General features: G+C 39.1%; 1 protein-coding gene across 2 annotated transcripts; it reads right to left on the reverse strand.

Moving 5' to 3' along the window:
* Positions 1 to 475: 475 nt before the first annotated feature.
* MED30 (mediator complex subunit 30) lies at positions 476 to 19,473 on the reverse strand. 2 transcript variants are annotated; one of them, XM_056332442.1, is made up of 5 exons: positions 19,380 to 19,473; positions 18,436 to 18,641; positions 17,245 to 17,403; positions 14,053 to 14,163; positions 476 to 4,427 (listed from the first exon to the last, which is right to left on the reverse strand). In XM_056332442.1, the coding sequence occupies exons 2-5, from the start codon at positions 18,607 to 18,609 to the stop codon at positions 4,332 to 4,334; spliced, it is 540 nt and encodes a 179-aa protein (XP_056188417.1). In that variant the 5' UTR covers positions 18,610 to 18,641; positions 19,380 to 19,473; the 3' UTR covers positions 476 to 4,331. The 2 variants fall into 2 exon arrangements, with proteins under 2 accessions (XP_056188417.1, XP_056188418.1); XM_056332443.1 differs by lacking the exon at positions 19,380 to 19,473 and adding an exon at positions 18,908 to 19,051.
* Positions 19,474 to 22,462: the final 2,989 nt, after the last annotated feature.

Consider the following 22,462-nt stretch of genomic DNA (forward strand, 5'->3'; position numbering starts at 1 on the left):
GGAGCAGCAGAGCCAGAGGTGCTGATCTCCTCTGCCTGGTGACCAGCAATAGGACACGTGGAAATGGAACGAAGTTGTGTGAGGGGAAGTTCACATTAGACATTAGGAAAAGGCTCTTTGCTGAGAGGGTGGTCAGTCACTGGAACAGGCTCCCCTGGGCAGTGGTCACAGCACCAACCCTGTCAGAGTACAAGGACCGTCTGGACAATGCTCTTAGTCACATGATTTCATTTTAGGCTCTCCTGAGAAGCAGGGAGTTGGAATCAATGGTTCTTATGGGTCCCTTCCAACTTGAAATGACTTGAAAAGAACTCCTATGATTCTATGACTACATTCACATCTACACAAACACTATTCCTGGCTTTTAGTAGTGTTATTTGTTGTGTAGTGTAACAGATGCTAGAATGCATCCCTTGTGCAATGCCAGTATGAAAAATCCTTAAAATATACACAGAAGTTAGATTTAACAAGCCAAAAGTTTCACTATATTGCATTTATTTACCTCTTATGTTCCAGTTACCCATTTACATTTTCTTACGCAAAACCTGGCATTGGTACATATTTTTTGTCACTTTCATTAGTAACCTGCAATACATATCAGCCAGCTTGTTATTTTAGGTATACAGTAACCTTCCATCTCAGCAAAAAATGTCCTCTTTTAAAGCCCTGATGCTCCACCATATCAGTCTTCTTTACTATTAAATAAGGGAAGTGAGCAAACTACTCATCTTCTTCCCCAAATATTTTTTTTCTGCACTGATGTATTTGTAATTCCTTTATAATTCCCCATGTCCTTTGTTAGCAAGAAGTAATTAAACTAATCCATCCTCTCTAAACCTCAGTTGACTCACAGCGTCCTTGGGTGTCATTGCATCTTGTTTTTGATTTCAGACCTTCAGACCTACATCTGCAGTTTACTGTTTTCCACAGCAGTTGTCAGTCATTCTTCAGCTGTGGTCTTTTTGGTTTGTGCAGCCATCTTGCACACCGATGAAATCTTGCTTCCTATGAGACCAGAATCCTTGTCCGACTGCACCTAAATCCATTCTTTACAGTGATTAATTTAAGTAGCACTTGTGCACAAGTTCCAGTTTCTCCAACAGTAAGAAATACTATAATTGGAGCAGGTTTTTTTCTTCAGGACAACAAAAATGGTCACGGTTTATTACAGCACTCATGATGTAGCCTTGCTGCCTCTATGGGTGACGAGGAAAGGTAAACTCCTTGTGTCTTTCCTCCTTACTTAGAGAAGACCTAGAATCTGCTCCCCGCTCTTGTCAATATAAAAAACCTTGGACCTTTGCATACTGACTAGCAGGCATCTCCAGCGTTGTGACACTGCAAACATTCAGTATCTGTTACATTGTCCACAAAGGTGTTGGATTAATGGTTTCATTTTGAGAACGGGTGTTAACTTGGGGTGCCCCCACAAGCATGCTACAAAGTATTCAGTATCCCAGCTCCACTGCCGCAAGTCCTTTCCAGGCAAAATAGAGCCCTGAGAACCCAAAACCCCTCAAATATTTTTATATTCCAAAAATGGAACCATCCTAGGTTCTGGTATCAGCTGCTGGGAATGTCTGTATTTTTATCCAGCTTCTGCCTAATAATAAATACAGAAATAGTCAATGATATATAAACGAAACATTTAAACATCTCTGTTGTTACTGCTTTGCATATTTGTAAATACTTAATTTGGTGCCATTGCATTAACCAGCAGTTAAAGTTCTGTTAGCATTAACTAAAATACTAAATTTCAGCACATGCTGATGCCCAGTAATTCCTCTAAAAGTGTTTCACAGCTGAGGAATTGCCGCTTTTCTTAAAACTGTCATCTTCTTGGCTAAATCCTATACTTATTCATGGATCTGGTAGCATATGAATTATGTTCACTACCCCTGCTTTCATCTGTGTAAGTCAAAGTGTATGGTTTTGGTCCAACATCTTGCAAAGTTCCTGTTTTGACGGTATTTACTGTGATAATTTACAATTCTGTCAGTTTCTGCACTTTGCAATTTAGCTACCGCGCCATCTACTCTGGTAGTGGTTTGAAGCGTTTTCTCCGCTCTCCCAGATGAAAAATTGTAGAATAAACCTTGGCTACTGCTAGCAGCTGCACAGAGTAAGCTGAATATTGTATCAGTCAGTTATCTACTTGCAATATTTGCACTCTTATTCACATTTCAGGTTACTTTTGTACTGTTTATATGCAATTAAGAAGTCAAAAAACTTTGAAGACATTTAGTAAGATTACATAGATAATATACAGGCAGTAAAGCAAAGTCTAGACTTATCTCCATGTTCTATAATTGTTCCAAAAATAAAACAAAATAGTAAGTACTGAGAATTTTACGCTCACAATTAAGATGTTGGTGCCATTTCAAAATCCACTTAAAATACTTCTTGGTTAGATCCATGCTTATACATACACTAAACAGAAAGCTGCCACTACACCTTGCAAATACAAAAATGCACCTGCATTTCAAACAAACAACAAAAGAAAAACCCTACTTGTAGTCTTCATCTCCTTTTTCAAAAGCTTTGTAAATAAAAGTTATCTCTCTCACAGCTGCAGAAACAGACCATTATTTCTGACTAACAAGTCTGCCATAGTGGTCAATCTAAATGGGAAACAAACAGTTCTGCTGCTAGCTTTACCACTGAGTAAACCAGCCATTTGTAACATGGCAGAAAAAGAGTCCAACTTCATTTGTAAGGTGTTTTGACATCTACTCATATTGAGGTATTGTCATAGTTCCATATGACTTTCAACACTGTGTAAACTAATAAAAATGAATGTTCTCTGTTTATTTGCAATTATAAGATTGGGCATCCCTTCATCTGTTAAGGTTTAAAACCTTCAAAAGGAGTAATACAAGACCATTATATTGTACCTAACTCTGGGGAAAGTCATATATTGTTAACCAGGTGTGATCAGATCTATTACATACCAGTGATTTTTGCCTCAAGGAGTAGACAAATGGATTGAAATTATTAAAAACCAAAATAAAACAGACTGACAGAACAACAAAACCAGTGTAACATTTTTTAAACCGTGTATCTCAAATCCATAAGCATTCAGTATCAAACCCCTATATTGTAAAAAAGGTATCTTTTAAAAGGATACCATTTAACTGGACTCTTCAGAAGGTTCTGAGCAAATCTTTCACACAGAACTATTAAGGAATCGACTGGGCATGGGACGAAAGTTAAAAGTAATACCCAAGAAGCAGATTGTGAGCATGGTCAGTTTTCAACTTGACAAATATTAACAGTAGAGTGCCCTAGGGATTTGTACTGAAACAGTGTTATTTTACATATTCTTTCATCTGGAAAAAGGTACACATAGTCAACTGGCAGCTTCTGTGGATAACAAAAATTATTAAGACTACTTTCAGAGCTAATAAAAATTGCGAGGAATACCAGAGGTAGAACAAAGAAAGATTAAGGTCGATAAGATTAACTCAAAATAATGAACTGCTTGCATACTCTGAAGTTTTCTAGGACTGACAGTCATAGGGAAAAAATTAATGAGGCATTTATTCAGTGCATTCTGGCAAACAAAACCAAAGTATTCCAACCACACACAATGCTACAGCAATACTACACCATACAATAGCTGCAGCAGTACTCAAGAAATTATAACGCATAGTTACAGGACAAGGTTATGTTGAGGATAAATGTATGCAGTCTTCACTTAAAAAATACTTAACTATGTCCATAGGGATATAGGAGTAATTTAATGCACATTTTGAATTTTGCTCCAATTTATCTAATATAACATATATCCAGAGGTACAATATGGAATAAGATGAACTTACATGGCACAGTAGCCTGTAGTATATATTCCCACAATGGGCAAACACTGCATTGTAATACGTGATCACTTATTTCAGTCCTGCAGCTTACTAGAGTGACTTTTCCTTATTGCAACTTTTCCAGCCTGTAGAGCTGTTTTGCACTGCAGAATCAGATGAAAATACTTATTTCTAACATGGTGTTAACTGTATTATAAAAAAAAATCATAATCCAGAAAGACTTCACTTATAAAAACCCCCATTTGCATAGCAAAGCCAATTATTACTGTAAGATACTTAGCCTGTATTATATTTAGGCTAAGCAAGTCACTCAGGTAAAACCTGTAGGATGAATCTTCTATAAGAACACCGCCAACACCATTTACATTATTACAAAAAACCTAACATTTTAATCTTGAAGAGTTTTAAAACATTATTACAATGGGGTTGTGGGAAAGCATGTTATTTCTTAGAAATTAAGTATATCCAAACAATTTTGTGTCTTTTCCAGCTACAAGGTTTGATTTTCCTTGTTCAGTTCCGCATTGCCAACATGGCATTTATGTCCCAGATAAGATTCCGTAACTGATCCATGATCTGCTTCAGCTGCTGATTCTTCTGTTTCAGTTTCTGTGGGAAGAGTTTATTGTAAGATTTTTTTAAAAAATTGGTTCAAATAGTGCACTCAGAAATTCAACTAAAGTTACAGTGTTATCAAATGCTAGATCAATCTTTTTCTCAGTCACCTGTAAGCAGTATTAGTAGGATAATACATCCTCTTTAAAGCACACTCTAAAAATACAAGAAAGCCTCAAAAATTATGGATCATTGCTCTGTGTGTGTGTGTTTCTTTTCACAGCAGTCTTTCTATCAAAAAAGTGATCCCCTCAAAAAACAGAGGCTTGTGAGGATTGGTCCTCTCTTTCCCAAGTCCAAAATATAGCACTCTAAATAGGAAGAAAGAATTCAGGGAACAGGTAAATTTATGTGAATATATGTTGTATAACTTGGATGCACAGAAAAATGAGGGATTAACAGCAGAAATTTTAACAAAGCACAAGGTACAGGTGAAGCCAATCCAGCCCTTCAGGTCAACCCTGATGGGCTAAGGGGTCCCATCTTGAAACAGATAATCCCAAGCACGCTGTATTCTTTGCAATTATGTATTTGTTTTTGTGAACTGCAGAAGCATTTGAAGGAACAGAATAGCAAGCTCACTTTCATTTGGGTGCATAACCAAAAGAAGACTATGTCTTTAGAGAAGAAAGTTCAGCGTGTTAAGACAGGGGTCCTCAAACTGCAGCCCGTGGGCCGGATATGGCACCCCAGGGTCCTCAATCCAGCCCCCAGTATTTACAGACACACACACACCTGGCTGGGGTTGGGGGGGAGAAACCAAGCAGCCGCAGATGACTGCTTGCCACTGCATCCGCGCGCTGGCCCCCTGGTTAAAAAGTTTGAGGACCCCTGTGTTAAGACGTTACACAATCTTCCTAATCTTCCATGTTTCAGAATAATACATGTACTTATTGTCTAATTAATTCATTTTCCTGCTCAAATCAAAGCTGTCAAAAACTAAAGTTACTGTGTATTGTTAGCAGCAACCTACGTCCTTCCGATTTGATAAGATGTCCATCTTCTCACATTAAGAGATCAAACTACTTATTCGTTAGGCAAGTCCAGAGTTCCAAGTAAGGTGAAAGCACAGGGAAGACTTACTACCATCAAAAGAGGACAAATTATTCAAAATGTTTCAGGTTTGACATAACTTTGTTATTTGCACTACACAAATGGCAATACATTTAAAAAGTGACTCAGATCAGTAACATGACCAAAGTAACTGGAACAGTGATAAAAGCAAGCAACAAAAGCAGCAATATCCTAAAAATCAGTCTTCTGAGTTTTGATGCCAACAACACACCAACATTTTTGTCTAGCTGGTCAGCGGGGAAAGGAGTCCAGAGGAAAGCCTGTTCACTTCAGACCCGAAAAAATGGTCTGAAGTAAAATGGTAATTAGGCTTACATTACATGGGAGCATAGTATTTTGAGTAAGGGAAATACTCCTGAACACAGACTTTGGTGGACACATTCCCTGAAGCAGAGACAACACTCAATTCCAGACTCCTGAGAAGGATGGAAAAACAGATGTAGGACAGTTCACATGCATCTGTAAAGACAAGTAGTATACGATTGTTACTTTATCTGAAGATAATTTTAGATCCTTGTCTTCAGTGAAGAGCTATTTTCTTAGCTCTTCTATTCTACTTTTTCTAGAGACAGAAAAAACATCTAAGTACTATCTCTGGATTGCTAGGCTGAAAAAAGAATAAAGAGAGGGGGAAAATACCCACTTCAGAGAGCATGGTCTCCTAATTGAAATGCATATAGTGATCTCTGTTACCAATCTTTGACAGGCAGTGGTCCACACCACAAAGTACTACATAATTAATATGTTCTGCACCACTGGCAGTGCTGGCCTCTCCTTAAGACTTTGCTGAGCCAGTAAGAACATCTCAACTCAGGTCTAACCTTGGAAAGGTAAGTGAAATGGTCTTCTTGGGAAACGGGCAAGTTCTGTAAGCAGCTTCTGCAGCAACAACAAATTTTCATTTGAACAGATTGCTTGCAAGTCGTCTCCCACTCTTTCCTCCTTTTACTGAAATGACTTGGTTGAACTCTGGACTGCTTCTCAGGATTGACAGTTGTATGAAACAAGAAAAGGTACTTCAACCTACATATATGCTACAGTTTCTGACTATCTGTTCTATGACAGCACAGGAAAATTATCTTATATGAGGCAGTTTATAATGAATTTAAGAGACCTAAATTCACCTTAGATGTGACAGGCATGTTTCTGTTAGTCCCTCTTTGTCAGAAAAATGTTCTGACTGAAAACCAATCCCAAGGGGTCTTTGGTGATATTAATTTTCAATGTGATTAACTATCCATTTTGCCTGACACTGCAAGTACTATGACCAGCATGATGGAGTCAGCAAGGACTGCACCTTCCGGTAACAGAGACCTTAGCAGGCTTAGGTCAGGTAGGACATTTATAAAAACATGTACAGAAGTACAAAACCTGCATAAATGAAACAGAGTGGGAGAACCATAACATATATCCAGAAAACAGCTGTGTTCCAAGGAACGTCCCATAAAGAACTTGACATGTTTCATACAGATTTGGGTTCAGTAGGACACAGTAACTTCAACTTTGACTGAAAGCAATTTTTTACCTAAACTCATTTTTGGTTCACTTTCATTTCATTTGAAGTCAGTGCTGTCTAGACCAATCCACAACTTTCTATCAGAAACGTGTAAGAACTTTACTTCGCATGCTGCTCCCATCTCTCTCCTCATCTTAAGCCCATCTATCTTTCACATTTTAAAATCGAAACATGACTATGAGTCATTATCCTGCATTCAATCCATTTGTTAAAAGTCCCTTCTTCAGGCAAAGGTAATAGTGTAAATCCTGTGGAAGAGTAAGATTACATTCCAACTGATGCCTGTAAAACCATCCAGAGTACTTGCCTATGTTGACACTCAAGACATTTCTACAGAAACACAATGCTTGTGATAGGCAAGAAAAATTCAAGCCTGCCCCGGCAATTTATACTGTTCTTTTTTAAAGTAAGTCCTTCATAATGAAATCTCTGAAGTAAGAAGGTAGAAAATCCCTTTTTCCTCCTTCAGTTTTACAGTCAAAGGACTTACAACATTACATGCACACAGCAGGAAAAAAAAATTTAGGAAAAATGCCAGGTGATGTTCTAACTTATGGCTACTCAATTGATACCAATGCACAACTTTTGTCATAGTAAATTCACACATCCATCTATTTATAATATTTTTTCAAATTGATAAAAAGTATTCATCACTAATACATTAACTGCTGTGCAATTGAACATTAACAGACTTACTGTTCAGTAACTATAGGTTTTCCTGATGTCCTTCACATGCATAACTGTTCTACCCCTTACTCTGAGATTTTATGAGTTTTCTGCCTCCCTCCTCACCTGACAGCTGAAAGAAAACCCGCTCCTTCTGCGTACGTAACTGTTTGTTCCTGAAACAAGCAGAGACACCAGCGACAGCCTGTGCTCCACTGCACGCTCAATACTTTTCACACACTGAACCAGACAGCAATTGCACGTATCCACTGCTCTTTTGTTCAAAGAGAATAAGCACGTTCATTAAAATAGATGGATGTTTGCTTCATACCGCTTATATACCATTCAACAATGAAGTCTGAGGTCATATTTACTGCGCATCCTCTATGCTATGTAGCTTGTAATGGCATTATCCGTTCCCCAAGGTGCTTCTCCACCAGACTCCTCAGTGTTACATCCCCATTCTTAACATGAAAATCACACATGTATGATCCTCAGTTACAGATGGCAAACTAAGTCACAGGAACACTAGGGATAAAACCAGAATGCCTACCAACTTTGTTCAGAGATATCTAAGATTCAAGCCCACCCCTAAACTTCGCAAATTAATAGCTGCCCACATACTGAAAGGACAGCTATCACAAGCCATAAGGGGAAGAATAAACAACCACCACAGACATTTTGTGGCAAAGACAAGCATAAAAATCCAGTTCTCAAGAGCAGCTTTCAGTTACTTTCTCCCTACTCACATTAAATCCCTCCTTCTCATTCCCAAATTCTGTTCTTATTCAATACCCTCATGCAAGTTACACGACACATAAACCAGGATTCTTATAATTTTACTTATCGTAATACTGATTCAACATAAAGAGTGCTTATCTGCAACAAAAGCAGAATAGCTCAAGGACTCTTCCAGAAAAGAAAGGAGGAGGAGATGGGAGGAAGAGGAACCAAATGTGAATGTGATAATGTAATAAAGGTTGTATAATATGCATTTATACAAGGACAAAAGGGGACAATTGGGGTAGCATGGACAGCTTTAAGTCAGTGCTCCCTAACATTTCTCAACTTTGTAACCATGATACTGTTTTGATACAAGAAGCAACATGAAAACTTTGCATGCAACGTTATATGAAACTGAAAGGAATTATTTCATTATATAGAATAAAATGCATCTGAGTGCTGAGAGAGCTGGCTAATGACATTACAAGACCACTCTACGTAATTTTCTATTGAAGATGGGAAGAGGCTCCTGATGAAAAAAGAAACATCTGAACTCATCTTCAAGAAAGGCAAGGAGCGGGATCCAGAAAGATATAGAAATTACAGGCTGGTCAGCCTAACCCCTGACCCCAGAAAGACTATATACCAAATCCTTCTGCAAGTCATGTCCAGACACATGAATGATAAGGTGACTGGGAACAGTCATCTCTGATTTATCAAAGATGTGTTGTGCTTGACCAACATGACAGCCTTCTATCAAGAAATGACTGGCTCTGTGGCCAAGGGGAGAGCAGGGCATTTTCTTTACTTTCATGTTAGTCAGGCTTTTGACATAGGCTTTTGACACAGTTGCAGGGTTGATGGAAAGCTGACCAGACTATTGGATTCTAAATGTTGTGATCATCAGCATCAAGACCAAGCGGCAGCTGGTCACTCTTGATGTTTCTCAGGTCAATATTCTTAATATCCTCATTAATGACTTATCCATACTTAATGACCTATTCACTGTATCGAAGTATCAAATTTGTTGACATTATCAAATGGGGGGAAGTGGTCGATATACTCAGTGGTAGGATGTCCAACTCAGAGGGGCCTCAACAGGTGGGAAAGGCAGGCCAAAACCTATCCCAGGAACTTCAATTAAAGCAACATCCTACAACTGAAACCAGAATAAACTCACACAACAGCACAAGCAGAGGGCTGACTGAACAGAAAGTAGATTTGCAGAAAAGGACCTGAGATCCTTTTTGAAACTTTCTGACAAGTTGAATGTGAGTCAGCAGTGGACCTTTTTCCAACAATGAAGACAAACTGCACATTGTGCTATATTAGTAAGAGCATGCCTATCAGGTCAAGTGAAATTATTATTCTCCTCTATTTGGCTCTGGAGAACGATTGTCCAATTTGAGGCTCAACAGAAAACACTAACATACTAGAGAACGTCTAGTGGAAGGCCACCAAGATGATTAAAGCTGTATTTGTTCGGTCTCAGGCAGAGAAGGCTAAGGCAGGATCATGATGCTGTCTTCAGTTACCTGATGAAGATCATAGAAAAGACAAAGCTGGACTTCCCTTGAATGTACACAGCAAAAGGATGAGGGGCAGCTGACGTGAGTTACAACAAAGAAAATTCCAATGTAACATAAGGAAAACTTTCATAGTGAAAGCTGACATTTAAGAAGGGCTCAGAAAGGGTGACATTTCCATCCTTACAGTTAATTCAAAATGCTACTGGATATAAGCCTGAGCAACTGGATCTAACCTTGCTCATCGGCCCTGCTTTGAGCTGGGGGTTGAATCAGATAATCTCCAGACCTGCCACTGAGCCTAAATTCCTCTATGATTCTATCATTGCAGACACCCAGTTTTGGTACCCAAAACAGGATAGAACTGCTCCCAGTGCAGATTAATTTGCTTAGAATGTGTCCAAATCAAAAACTCTTCCCCTCTTGTTAAAGTGTTCTTTGGTGCAAATTCATAGTTTAGGTGAAAAAGGACTCTACAAATAGAAAACAAATTAAAAATACGTGCAAATAGTTTGAAAAACAGTTTAAAAGGAATTTAGGTTTTCAGCATTGTCAAAAGTAGTTTCCAGGTGAATTTCCCTAAAGAGAAAGACTAATTGCAAATTGCTGTCATTTTAAGGACTACTTCACTAAACAACACCAGCTGCAGTGCACAATGCTTTTGCTATCAAAAAAGCCCAGAGCTAAACTCTTAAAACTAAACAGCTTAACTTAAAAGCCTGTCATGTAGATTGCCTTCTCCTCTCTTAGCAAGATTACTGTTAACCAGTTAGCAAAGATTAATTAAGAATATCAAACATGATTGTTTTCTAAAGAGTCACCTGGAACGTCCTAATGCTATTTCACATAGTTTCATTTTCACCCAAATGAGCTGAGGTGGCTAATTATGTGATGATTTTCCTAAGTGCCTCATTTGAAATGAGACCTACAGCAACTGAAAAACCAAAGCTGTACTTGCTCCATTTCTAAAAACAAGTGGTAAAGAAAACTGCTGATATGGCAGCAACACAAGATTAAAGTGTTCTCAGTTTGTGATTTTATATGTTCTGTTGTAAGTTCTGTCACCATGGGCCCAAGGTGAGCCTGACATCTTGAAAATACTACAGATGACGCTATATTTAGAAGGTAAAAAGCCTGTAGACAGAATATTAAAAGACTCAAAAAACATGAAGACAAGCGAGTAAATTTTGGTAATGGCTTCCAAGTGTTGCAAATAGTAATTATGTTCAGTGGAAACTGTATCGGAACTTGTATTAGTAGACTAATGCAAATGCTAAACTGATTCTGGAACAGTAAATTATTTATCCCAGAGAAAGAGTTACCACCTCAACAATTTACCACCCCAGAAAACAAATAGAGATAAAAGCAATAAGCAACATTTTTTGGAACTGCAGGAGAGGATTGTTTGGTATGGAAGGTAGAAGTAGTCAGTGCTCAATAAATGGTTTGTTTGGTTATGTCATAGTAAGAATGCACTCTTCTTAGTGCTGGCAAAAATCCCTTTTGTTTTTAAGCTTAATAGGTTTCACTTAAACTTACAATTGCTAAACATTACTGAATTGCTAGAACATAAATTCATTACCTCATGAACTGATCTGTGTTTTAAATTAATGGGTAAGTACTTCTTAACCAAGGTGAGCACATTAAACTTTCTGACCTAGAAGATAAGTCTAATATAGCAGAATAAATAAATAAATAAGACCAGAAGACGTCACTGTAGTGTAAACTGACATCAAAGCCTACTGGTATTTGGGAACTCTGCTACATCAACAGGTTCTCCTGCCCCATGAGTGACATGGTGAGTATCAGAAGTACGTGATGTGACACTCCTCCACTGAGGATGCTCCCTTCCCAGACAACTGTGGTAGCAAAGCAGAGTTGCTATGTATTGAAATCAGCGGCTTCTGGAAGGAGGGGTGCTTTTCTGTGAGAATATATGATCCACAAGGTTTATATGATCTACTAGCTTCGGCTGTGCTCCACATGGCAGGGCAGTTAGTGTTTTTCACATACATTCAGAGCCACCGAAGAGGTCAGACTGGCTGGGTATCACAGCAAGAAGGGCGAAATTAAGAGACCCATGAAAGGTCTAAGAATCCAAATGTCTCAACAGCGTCAAAGTATTGGGTTATCGCAATACTGCTTTTTTGGCACCAGTAACATGCAAGACTGAAAAAATACTGCCTATCACAGCAAAAAGGACTAGGTGAGAGAAGGACAATCAGCTGAAGGAAGAAAAGATAGTGGGTCAAGAATCTTAATCTGTCATGTTGGCTTCACTGTCACAGCATTTTTGTCAACATTTTGTATTACTGAAATTTTGCTAAACTAAATTAAGCAAAACCGAGTTGGGAGGCGGACATTACATACTACAGAGGATTGAAAAGCTGTAGAACCATAGAGGGCTATTTGAGCCCAGCAGCCACTGTCAGAAATTAGACCAATTAATCTGTGTTTTTTTCTTTGCAAAAATAAGGATTTATTTATTTCTAGTCATAAAACCCAAAGCATTTCCTATTCTGCAATGTATTAAAATTTGCACTCTGAAAGTGGTAGTGGGTGTGCTTATACAGCTGGAGGGAAACAAAAGAAAAAAATTTTTTCAGAATTTTTTCGGATACAAGAAGTTTAAATTTCTTTTGCAGCAGTTACTAAGTATTTGTCCACAGAATACTAGAGAAAGTTCAACTACCTTGTGAAGATTTACTGTGGAAAATCTGGAAATTTGCTCTAGGCATTTAAGTGTAAATACAGGATTTCAGACCAGATTTAAGTGAAGGTTTTAACACATTCTTAATTACCAGTTTGCTACCAATGTTCCTGTAACACCATCAACCTTTTTAAGGTTCAGAACTCATCATAAACATTTATGAAATTCTTCTCACAAGATCACACCAAGGATGTTTAAAAACATATTAGCATACTAGTACAACAACAAGGGCAAAAACATGTCATAGAACTATTAAAAACACAGCAAATACGGACAGTTAAGCTTATTAACACTTAAAGACTGGAAATAAATGTGCATAAATTCACAGTATAGCATTACATATAATATAATATATACAACCGTGCCACATCAGCACTGAACAGAAAGATATAACAGGAAAGCTGGCAAGTGCTTTTTTCTAAATTCACATAGTCCTAATTTTCTCCTGTAAAATATGCATGCATTTTTCTAAATAAATGGGTTATGAAAAATTCAGTACACCTGATTGTTGAAGACAAACTAAAATATCGGAAGTATTTAAAAGCTGAAAATCCACCAATTATTCTCTCCATAAAGAAATATTTTACTCATTTATTTCCTTTGTTCAGTTATTTTTGTAGATCGTGCCTCCTTTTTGCTAAGCATTTACAGAAATTACAGCAACAGAAATATTTAATTAATCCTATCTTTGCACTTTACAGATTGAAGAAACAATATTCAAAACTGTGGTCTGGTAAAACTACGTATTTTTAATCTCATTATATTAGCATTTACTACAGCACATTTATTTTAAAATTTGAATCCATCTTTAGTAATTGTACTCAATTGCATACTGCCACTCAAACTGAAAATTTAACAGCACCTTTATCATACATAGTATATTTTTTCTGAATGTGTCAAGATTCGCTAAATGCTACACTTAACAAATGGAACGGTCTTCCTCAAACTGTCAAAATACAGAAGGTAGCTCTGGAAATCCCTTACCAACTACATTACTGCAATAATATTTACAAATTTGATGTTGAATATCCATTTTTTTAACACCCTGAAGGTAAGTTTTGAAGAGAAGTAAGTTCCAACAGGCACCTTACCTCAACCTGTGCTGCCAATATCTAGTGGGTTAAGCATAAACATAATACACCATATTCAGAAGAATATGTGTTGGTTTAAAAAGAGGAACAAGTTTAAATTGTCAGGAAACCTAAACTCTACTGTACCAGAGGTACAGCTAAAAAGACCCTGCTTACTAAAACTCTGAAATAGTTACATGCGAGAAGTATTTATTACCAGGTTTGATGGTAGTCATCACACATACTGCATTTAGTACAGCAATCTAGAAATTTAAGCTTTGTAATGACAAAGTGACAGTCTCAGTTTTAGGCAAATTAATTTCAACTTTGTTACCTTATTTACTTCCATGATTTCCCTTCTCTCTTCACTAGCAAAACGGAGCTGACTTGCAGCACCACGATCATCATGCTTGGAGCTGTCCTCTTCAACATATGGAATAAGTTGCTGTGAAGACAAGAAACATTAGCTTGGGGTGGGGAATAAAAGGGGGGGGGGAGAAAAAAAAAGAAAACAAAACCAGGAGATACATACGGTGCTACCATTTTCTCCGAAGGTTCAAACTTCCCAAGAGGAAGTGGAGACAAGATTACTTTGTCACCTCAACCCAAAGACCTTGGAATGATCTCAGTCAGTTCTCCAGGAAAACAGTGTGCTTCAAAAAGACACAACCCCACATATTACCATGCCCAGACCTAAGCAATTTCACAACTGTGGGCAGAACCCGGTCTTTACATTATAAGATGTTTATCATAGATAATCCTTTTATTCTTGAATTCTGCAGATTGCGATTTTAAAATTTACTATTCCACACTGTGAAATACCACAAACATGAAGTTATTATTATAAAGTATTTCAGTGATATGTGAAACACAATTATGACTGGCTTTATATAGCTACTTGGTTAATACCCTAATTATGACTATGGTAGTGAGCCTCTGATTGGCTGTTCTTACAGTCAGGCCCACAGTTACCTAATAGGAGTTTTTCCGTAAAAATTTCCCACTGTGATCTCCTCAGGGACACAGAATCATAGATTTGTTTTCGTTGGAAAAGATCATAGGGTACTCCTTCCCTGTAAGCTTCTACAAAACCAAAAATCTTTGATTTCTAAACGAATACTAATGCGTGTTCCCTTCCTAAAAAAAAAAAAAAAATTAAAAAGCATCAGTAATACTACATACAAAACAAATATTTGCTTCTGTGTCAGAATATTCCCAAGCTACTAGCATCTTATTAAAAAATAATTATAAGCTGTAGCATTTTATACATGTGTATCCAGAAAGTCTACAATAGTCTGTTGTAGATTTTTCTGTCCGAACTGAGAAAAGCTAAAGCTGACAGCAAAATTACATACTTGTTCACATACACATTACAGACAAATGAGCATATAGTAATTGATGTAATTGAGCAAGAAGACATTAAAAGTCTTGGAGCAAGTTGTTCATCGAATGCATGTTAACTTGTTACTTAGCTTGGGGTATGATCTTATGAAGCATGCAGCAGCATTCTTCAGCATTTTGATGGAAAACTTACTTCGGTTTAACCCCCTGAAAATTTAATTTCCTTCTATACGAAAACTTCCATAGGTCATTCTTATTAAGCTTATCAAAATGGACAAAAACTACCACACTAAACTCTTCCATGAAAACATAGTAAAGGTTAACAACTTACTACATTTGCATACCATAAAGACGCAGTAGTGTGGCTGCTAAATACTCTTGGAAAGAACTCCTCTCTGATGGAAAAATCAAGTACCACTCAAAGCAGAACATTTCCTTTTGAAACCTCCCATCTTTCAGAAAAGCTAGTAGAAAAATAAAAAAAAAAAAAGCAAAGAACTAAACCTAACACATAAATGAAGTAGGAAATTCAATCAGTTAGAGAACTCTGTAGCCAGATCTGCTTCACAATTATCTCAGGCCTTGATACGTTGCTTAACAGAAAGTTGGTAAGAATACCTATTACATTGCTAGTACACATTAACGAAAAAATATGAAAACATTTGTATCAATAATGATAGGCTAGGGAATTTTAGTAGATACTGACTTCTCTTGACTGTGTAAAAATAATAATTGATATTCTTTAAAGATATGGTTAGAATGTTCAGTCATTAAATGTCTGAGAATATTCCTGAAAAGCTGCAATAAGAATTTAAGATAACTGATCCAAAAGGAATGGTGTGCCACTCTCATTCACTCTAACCAATAAAACATGAGAAGGCAGGCATTCTATTAACTTCAGAGAAGAAAAGACTAAGTAAATGAAAGAAAAAGAATTCCAACTATCGATACAAAATTATGCTGTCCTTTAGGTATCAGTGAGACACTGAGTTAAAAAAAAAAAAGCTTAAAGTGACTACTCCTTTCTCTATGGAAATTCTTTTTTCATCCTGATAACAAGAAAAAAACTGTGAAAAGTGAAAAAAGAAAAAAAAAAAAAAACTACCAACGCTACCTCATCCCAACCCTATGGGAAAACCAGACACATCAAAAGCTTTTAAAGGGGACACAAGTATTCAACTACTGCAAACAACTCAACAAACCATGCAAAAAGTTTTATTTTTTTTTAAAGGGAAAGTTCTCTTACTCCCTTGCTTGCTGTAAGGTTTCCAGGTACCTTTCTCTGAAATACACGGCAGTGACTGCTGTCAGAAGTAGATTAGTAGTTTAGAACGGACTATACAGAAAAGACTTCTTAATTTCTTTATTTTCAACTACTCAGTGAAGAGACTCAAATACAAAAGATAATGCTTATATTATTAAAACTCAATGGACAATCAGAAGTTCATTAATGGAGTTGCCTCAGAGGCAGTATTTAAAGAACTTCATAGTTCTGGTTAATATAGAACAGTAATAACTCAAACCATAACACAAAACAGGCTTTAAGGGTATTACTAGGAATTAGAAACAGCTTATGTGGGGGGAAAATAAACTTTTGACTTTACTAGGAATAGCATTTTTATTAGGCAAAAACTTTGGACGATCCTCCCTCCTGGAAGTCCTACACCGCTAACTTTTCCATCACCACTGCATGTTCAGGTTTGGTTCATCCTGGCTAAGCAGGTTACGAGTAGCTGACTGAGGGAACCATGGAGGCACAGACTGATGGCCAGAGCAACAGAATAAAGCATTATTACTCAGGGAGCCAGGCTGGAAGGTGAGAGCTTAAAGCAGACTTTTACCCACTGTAACTGCTTTTTTAAAAAAACTTGCCCTGACCCTTTTTTCCCTAGGGGAAACAAATCGGTGAATGTGCCAAGAAGCCTCAGGAAAAAGGCTAAAATTTTAGATGAAGTTTGATTTCAAAACTGGATCCCTCCCAGCTGGTAAGAATTGTTGATATTAGTGCGAAAATTTCAAAATCTTTCAACCAGCTCCACATAATAAACAGAATGAAGTCCACCAAATAATTCTAGTTTCATTTAAAACTTGTTATCAGTCTCTGACAACTCAGGAGAGTGGATGATATGCTAAGGAGAGTTCAGTTATTCTGATTTGTAATTTATATATGAATAAAGATACTTACTTCTATGGGAACAGGATCAAGCCCAGCACAGTTTTCATTGCATTTGTCATAAACTAATCTCAGTTTTCTGAAGAGTATTGATAGCTGACGGAGATGTTCCTGCAGCTTTCCCAGTCTGTCTTGATACGTTCCAGTATGGTAAGTAACACCATTCGGTAACTTAAGAGAACCAAAACCCCAAAACATTAAGAATATTATGTTCAAGTTTCTGTCACACAAAATAAATTAACTAAAATAAATCTGAGGGGGTGTGTGTACATTTAAAAATAAGACAATCACACTATCCCCACAGAAATCACTGAAACTTCTATCTTTTTTATCAGCAAAATTCTGTATTTTATCTGCTCATCTGATGTGCCAAATCACTTCTGTCAAACAGCTTCATGTATTCAACGCTTTAGTCATTCTCAATCCTTCTGTAACTCTTTTCAGTTAATGTCTTCAAAGTGCTTAAGCATGGTTCTGTTGTTATCTGAGTATTATACTTCCAGACTTTGTGTCTCAACCGCAGGTCACAATTCAGACACAAAGTGAATTCACTCAGCGTGAAAACACTTAAGAGTTGGCAAACTCTAACTACATATATATATGTGTGTATATATATATATATGTATATGTACACACACCTAAGATAACTACAGAAGGAAACTGTCAGAGCCATGAAAACACAGAGGAAATGGAAGTGATGATTTATTTTCTGCTCTCAACAGAGAAACACAACAAAAGTTTGTACATTTTCTCAGTAAGTAGACACAAATAAGGATTATGTCTGCTTTATTAACAAAAAGAAATGTCAAAAAGTCCTAGACTGAAAATATATAAGGAAAAGATCAATGAAAATTTCTCTGAAATTATGACCCAGATGCTATCAAAACCAGAGAAACATAACCAGCATTTAAACAGACCTCACTATTCATAAAGGAAAACACAGATACTAAGTGTATTTAGAGTATATTTATTGTGGGGGCAATAACAAATCAGCATTCTTTAATTTTTCCCATCTTCACTTAATATACAGGAGTAATCAAACATATTAAGAGTAGTATTCACTTCTCCAGTCAATCCCTCTTTTCAAAGCCGTTTGATCAAGTTACGTATTTAAATGTCCTAAGCTCCTATATCTCCCGTGCCCATATATATATTGGCAAAAACATGCCAAGTTGAGGACCATAAAAAGAAGTTATTTCTCACCTGCATGTTCCTCAGTAACTGGAAGATTTCCATCGTTCGAAACACAATATCCTGCACAGTCTCTTGGCCAATACGACAGAGTGAAGCTGTATTTACCTCCCGAGCTGCTTGAGCCTGTGCCCCTGAGAAGGCACCAGGCGGCATTCCTGTCCCAGCGAGAGGGGGAGTTGACATCCCTTGACATTAACTGGTCCCACTGAGTCAAGCTGCACAAAGAAGTTAAGATGAATGATTAAGTACTTGTTTGAGTGTATCATAACAACTTCCATACGGCGGTTATACCATCCCTTTTCCCCCTACGTGGCCCTATCCAAGATAAAACTGTTCGACTGATGAGAAGATTGCTCAGCGCATCACCCTTTGGTTTGGACACCAGTCCCGTAACCACTGCAGCTTCGCTGGGCAGCTGAACAGGGGGTGCTTCTCGCACCCCTCCCCTCACAGCGCCCACCAGGAGGGCCCCTGCCCCGACCTGTCGTAAGGGGACACGAGAAGCTCTTTTGCCCGGCTCCAGCACGGAAAATCGCATCCCCGCTCCCGAGCTCCGGGCCCAGCACCTGCCCAGCGCTCCTCCCTCCGCTGCCGGGCACGGCCCGAGGCGCCGCTCGCCCGCCCCGCAGGCCGGGAGGGGCCAGGGCACAGGCGGTGTCCCGGGACCCCGCAGGCCGGCCCCCACGGCCCCGCCGGCCCGCTCCGGGGCTGCGGGGCCCCCAGACGAGCAGGCCCCCCGCTACCTCCCCACTTAGCGCGGCCGCCCGAGGAGCCGCGCCGCGCTGCCGGGACGGGGCGCGACCCGTCCTTCGCCTGCCGGGGGCCGCCCCGCGCTCCGCAGCCCCTCCCCGGGGACGCCCGGCTGGTAACGGGAGCACGGGAGGCAGCGAGACCCCCCGGGGGGAGGGCGAAGCACCCCCAGGCCTCCCCCGCGGGCGGCGGCCGGTACTCACGGGGCACCGGGGCGCCGCGTCGCCCTGGAAACGCGCAGGCGGAAGCGCTCGGGCTTCCCGGGCGGAAGGCGGGCGCCCCGGCGGCGGAAGGGACGTCACGGGAGGCGCCGGGAGCGGCGGCGGCGGTAGGGGTCAGCGCCGCGGGCCGCATGGGTATGTGTAGGTTGAGCAGTCAGGGCAGAGTCGCAGCAGGTGTCTGCGAAGTGACACCCCCCCGTAATGAAGGTGGGGATTGAGACATACCAGTTTTGTAATTTTTTTTTTTTTTAGATCATGCTGATAAATTGCTGAGTATCTGTTTTCGGGTGTGCGTGCACACATGCACGCCTATATTAATTTTATAGCTTTATAGGTGTACTACTACTACGGCTACTGATTGCATAGAAGCATTTTTGCCAGTATAGACGAGCCTTCCGCTTTGGCCTTCCGATATCACTGGACTGGCGTGGGTTTGAAGCGCTTTGGTGTTCCCCACCCCGAGTGCTTGTGCTAACACCATTCAGCTGGTGCTGTTCCGAAGTACAGAGAAGGCCTCCTGTGTGATGGAGAAGGAATATCCTCAGAAAGAAACCACACAGCGTCTGTGAGGGCCGATAGATAACAGACTGTACGATAGTTTGTGCTTACTGGCTGGCTGTATAAAGAAAAAAATATTCATATGCAAAAACTAAAAAAAAAAATTTTTCCAGTTGGTGGTGTACTGTGAGTGATTTTGACAATTAAGTACCTGAAAATACAGAAGAGGACATTTATATACTTGCAGCTTCTTACGCATTCTTAGGAAGTACGGTCTTCAGGTAGTTGTGCTGTATTAAAACTCATCTTTTGTACAAAATGCGTCGCGTTTGTAATGCTGTAAAAATAAATCAGAAGTTTGACACATCGTATACAGCCTTTATTAAAGAAGAAAGCAGTCAAGGAACATTCAGAACCATACAAACTTGCTGTCAGAGGCATCATGCTGTAGAAAACATTTTTTACTTGAGATTAATGAGGGGAAACCACCCCTTTACCTAAATTGAAGCTTTTTGCTAACTGGCTGAATTCTCTCTAGCAGGCTGCTTTTGCCAAGGCGCAGGGTAAATAATTACGTTTTAACAAAGACCTTAGAAACCACTTTTGTATCTTTTATACTTAAACAGATAGAAAAAAGTGTTTATGAAAGCAAGAGAGGGATATTTTCAGACCATAAAAGAACATCCCATGGTGTCTGGCTAGAGAAAGCTTGGGAATAAAAGCTCCCAAAGATTTTCTAAGGGCTTTTTTGAAGGCTTACATCTTGGTTCACTGTTCATTAAGGAAATGATGCAACTGTTCAAGAGTTGAACACAAAGGATAACGTTTTCCTTTTCTGATTGCATGCCCATGAGCTGTGTTCACACTGCTTGACTTGCTGCCCCAAATCTGATGACTTGAGAGTAATGAGTGATTCAGACCACATACTGTTCAGGGCTGCCAGACACGGACTCCATATACAGTCATATCCTGAAGTGTATGACTGCCGCGTACAGTAGGCAGTTGAAATACAGAGCCAAGTCTGCATGTGAAGGGTGCTGAAGAATGTTGCTAGGAGGCCTGATGTTATTCATCGCCAATCTGTGGAACCATCTAAATCTGATTTTTTGCTCCTAGACAAAGGAATCTCCTCTTTTTAGATAAGGAATGTTTTCTTGGTTGAATGGGAAAATGATGAATATAGGTTTTGCTTTTTAAAAGCAATCCGTTAAGCAGCCATTGTCTGACTTCAGTTTGGGCCAAGTGCTTTCATCTGGAAGGTGTCCAAATCAGAGTTCATCTCTCACATCCATTTCAATTTCTGTGGCATCAGTTCAAGCAGTGTGATAGGATGCTGCAGCCTTTGTTGCTGGGTTGTAGAGAAGCTACCAAAAAACTAACAAAGCCTGTGTCTACACGTAGTATTCTAGTCCAATCAACTGTAACCCAGATTGGAAATCGGGACTGAGTAGCTACTTCAATGATTATAATTTTCACAGTAATAATGATTATTGTGATTTTTATGTGATTTATTTTGTATTTCGAGAAGTTCTCACTCATATATGCTGAGCAGCTCCAAAGATGGTATGGCTATCCTCTATCAGGAAAGCAAAAATCCTCAGAAGTGAGGCAAGAGGATAATTGTTACTTTTGTTTAAACAATTTTCTGTAAATCGGTTGATATGCTTGCAAGGCAATATGAATCATTGTATTTAAAAATAAACAACTGGTGGAATTCCTGAATCGCCCTCTGTTTTCCTTGAATAGAAGAACGTACTCCCTCCCAAGCCTCCTCAGGCTATTCCTTAGCAGCGATGCTTTGATACTGCTCGGAGGGTAACAGATGGGCTTAGGGGAAATGCGTTAACCAGGAAAGGACTTTCATTCTCAGTCCTGTCCCATTCAGTGTTTATGTGTGGATTCAAGGAGAAATAATGGGACTTGGTGGAACCTCTGCCAACAATAAACAGACAAGGCACAATTTTACTGTTACCAAGCTGTGATAGATAACAGCACAGCAGGTAACTTTTTTAGTATGTGGCCAACACAGACAGTTAAGCTGGGTGGAGTTTAATTCAGCAGAGATTACATTTATAGGCCAGAGGAAACAGTTAATGACTGTGTTTAGGTGAGGCAGATTGTGGGTTTGGGTTTTTTTCTGCGGTGTGGTTTTTTTGTGAGTGTTTTCCCCATCCGGACAGGTATTTTCATGAACTATGAAGGCAGCCATTTAAAGGCAAGCAGGATCATCCATAGTAATGCTAGATAAAATGTTATAAGTTAGATAGGATTGGAGCCCAAAGCATCAGAGCAGAGGGCAGTACTCCATGCCTTTGCTCGGCTAAGGATGGATACAGCTGTTTTCTGGACCAAGAGGAAGCTGGGGTTGAGCAATTATAACCTCTCTGTCATTACATGATTGTCTTGCACAGCCCTTTGGTGCTGCAGGTAGAAGGACAGCAAGAGAGCAAGACAAGAGGTTCAGCTTTCCACCTTGCTGCTTTTCTCCTTCATCCTCTATATACCCATAAGCAAACTTGTCTGTACTTGCTGTGTGTTACTGACAGCTTCTGCTGGGGCACAGAGGG

This window comes from Falco biarmicus, chromosome 3, assembly GCF_023638135.1.
Source record: "Falco biarmicus isolate bFalBia1 chromosome 3, bFalBia1.pri, whole genome shotgun sequence".
Classification (NCBI taxonomy): Eukaryota; Metazoa; Chordata; class Aves; order Falconiformes; family Falconidae; genus Falco; species Falco biarmicus.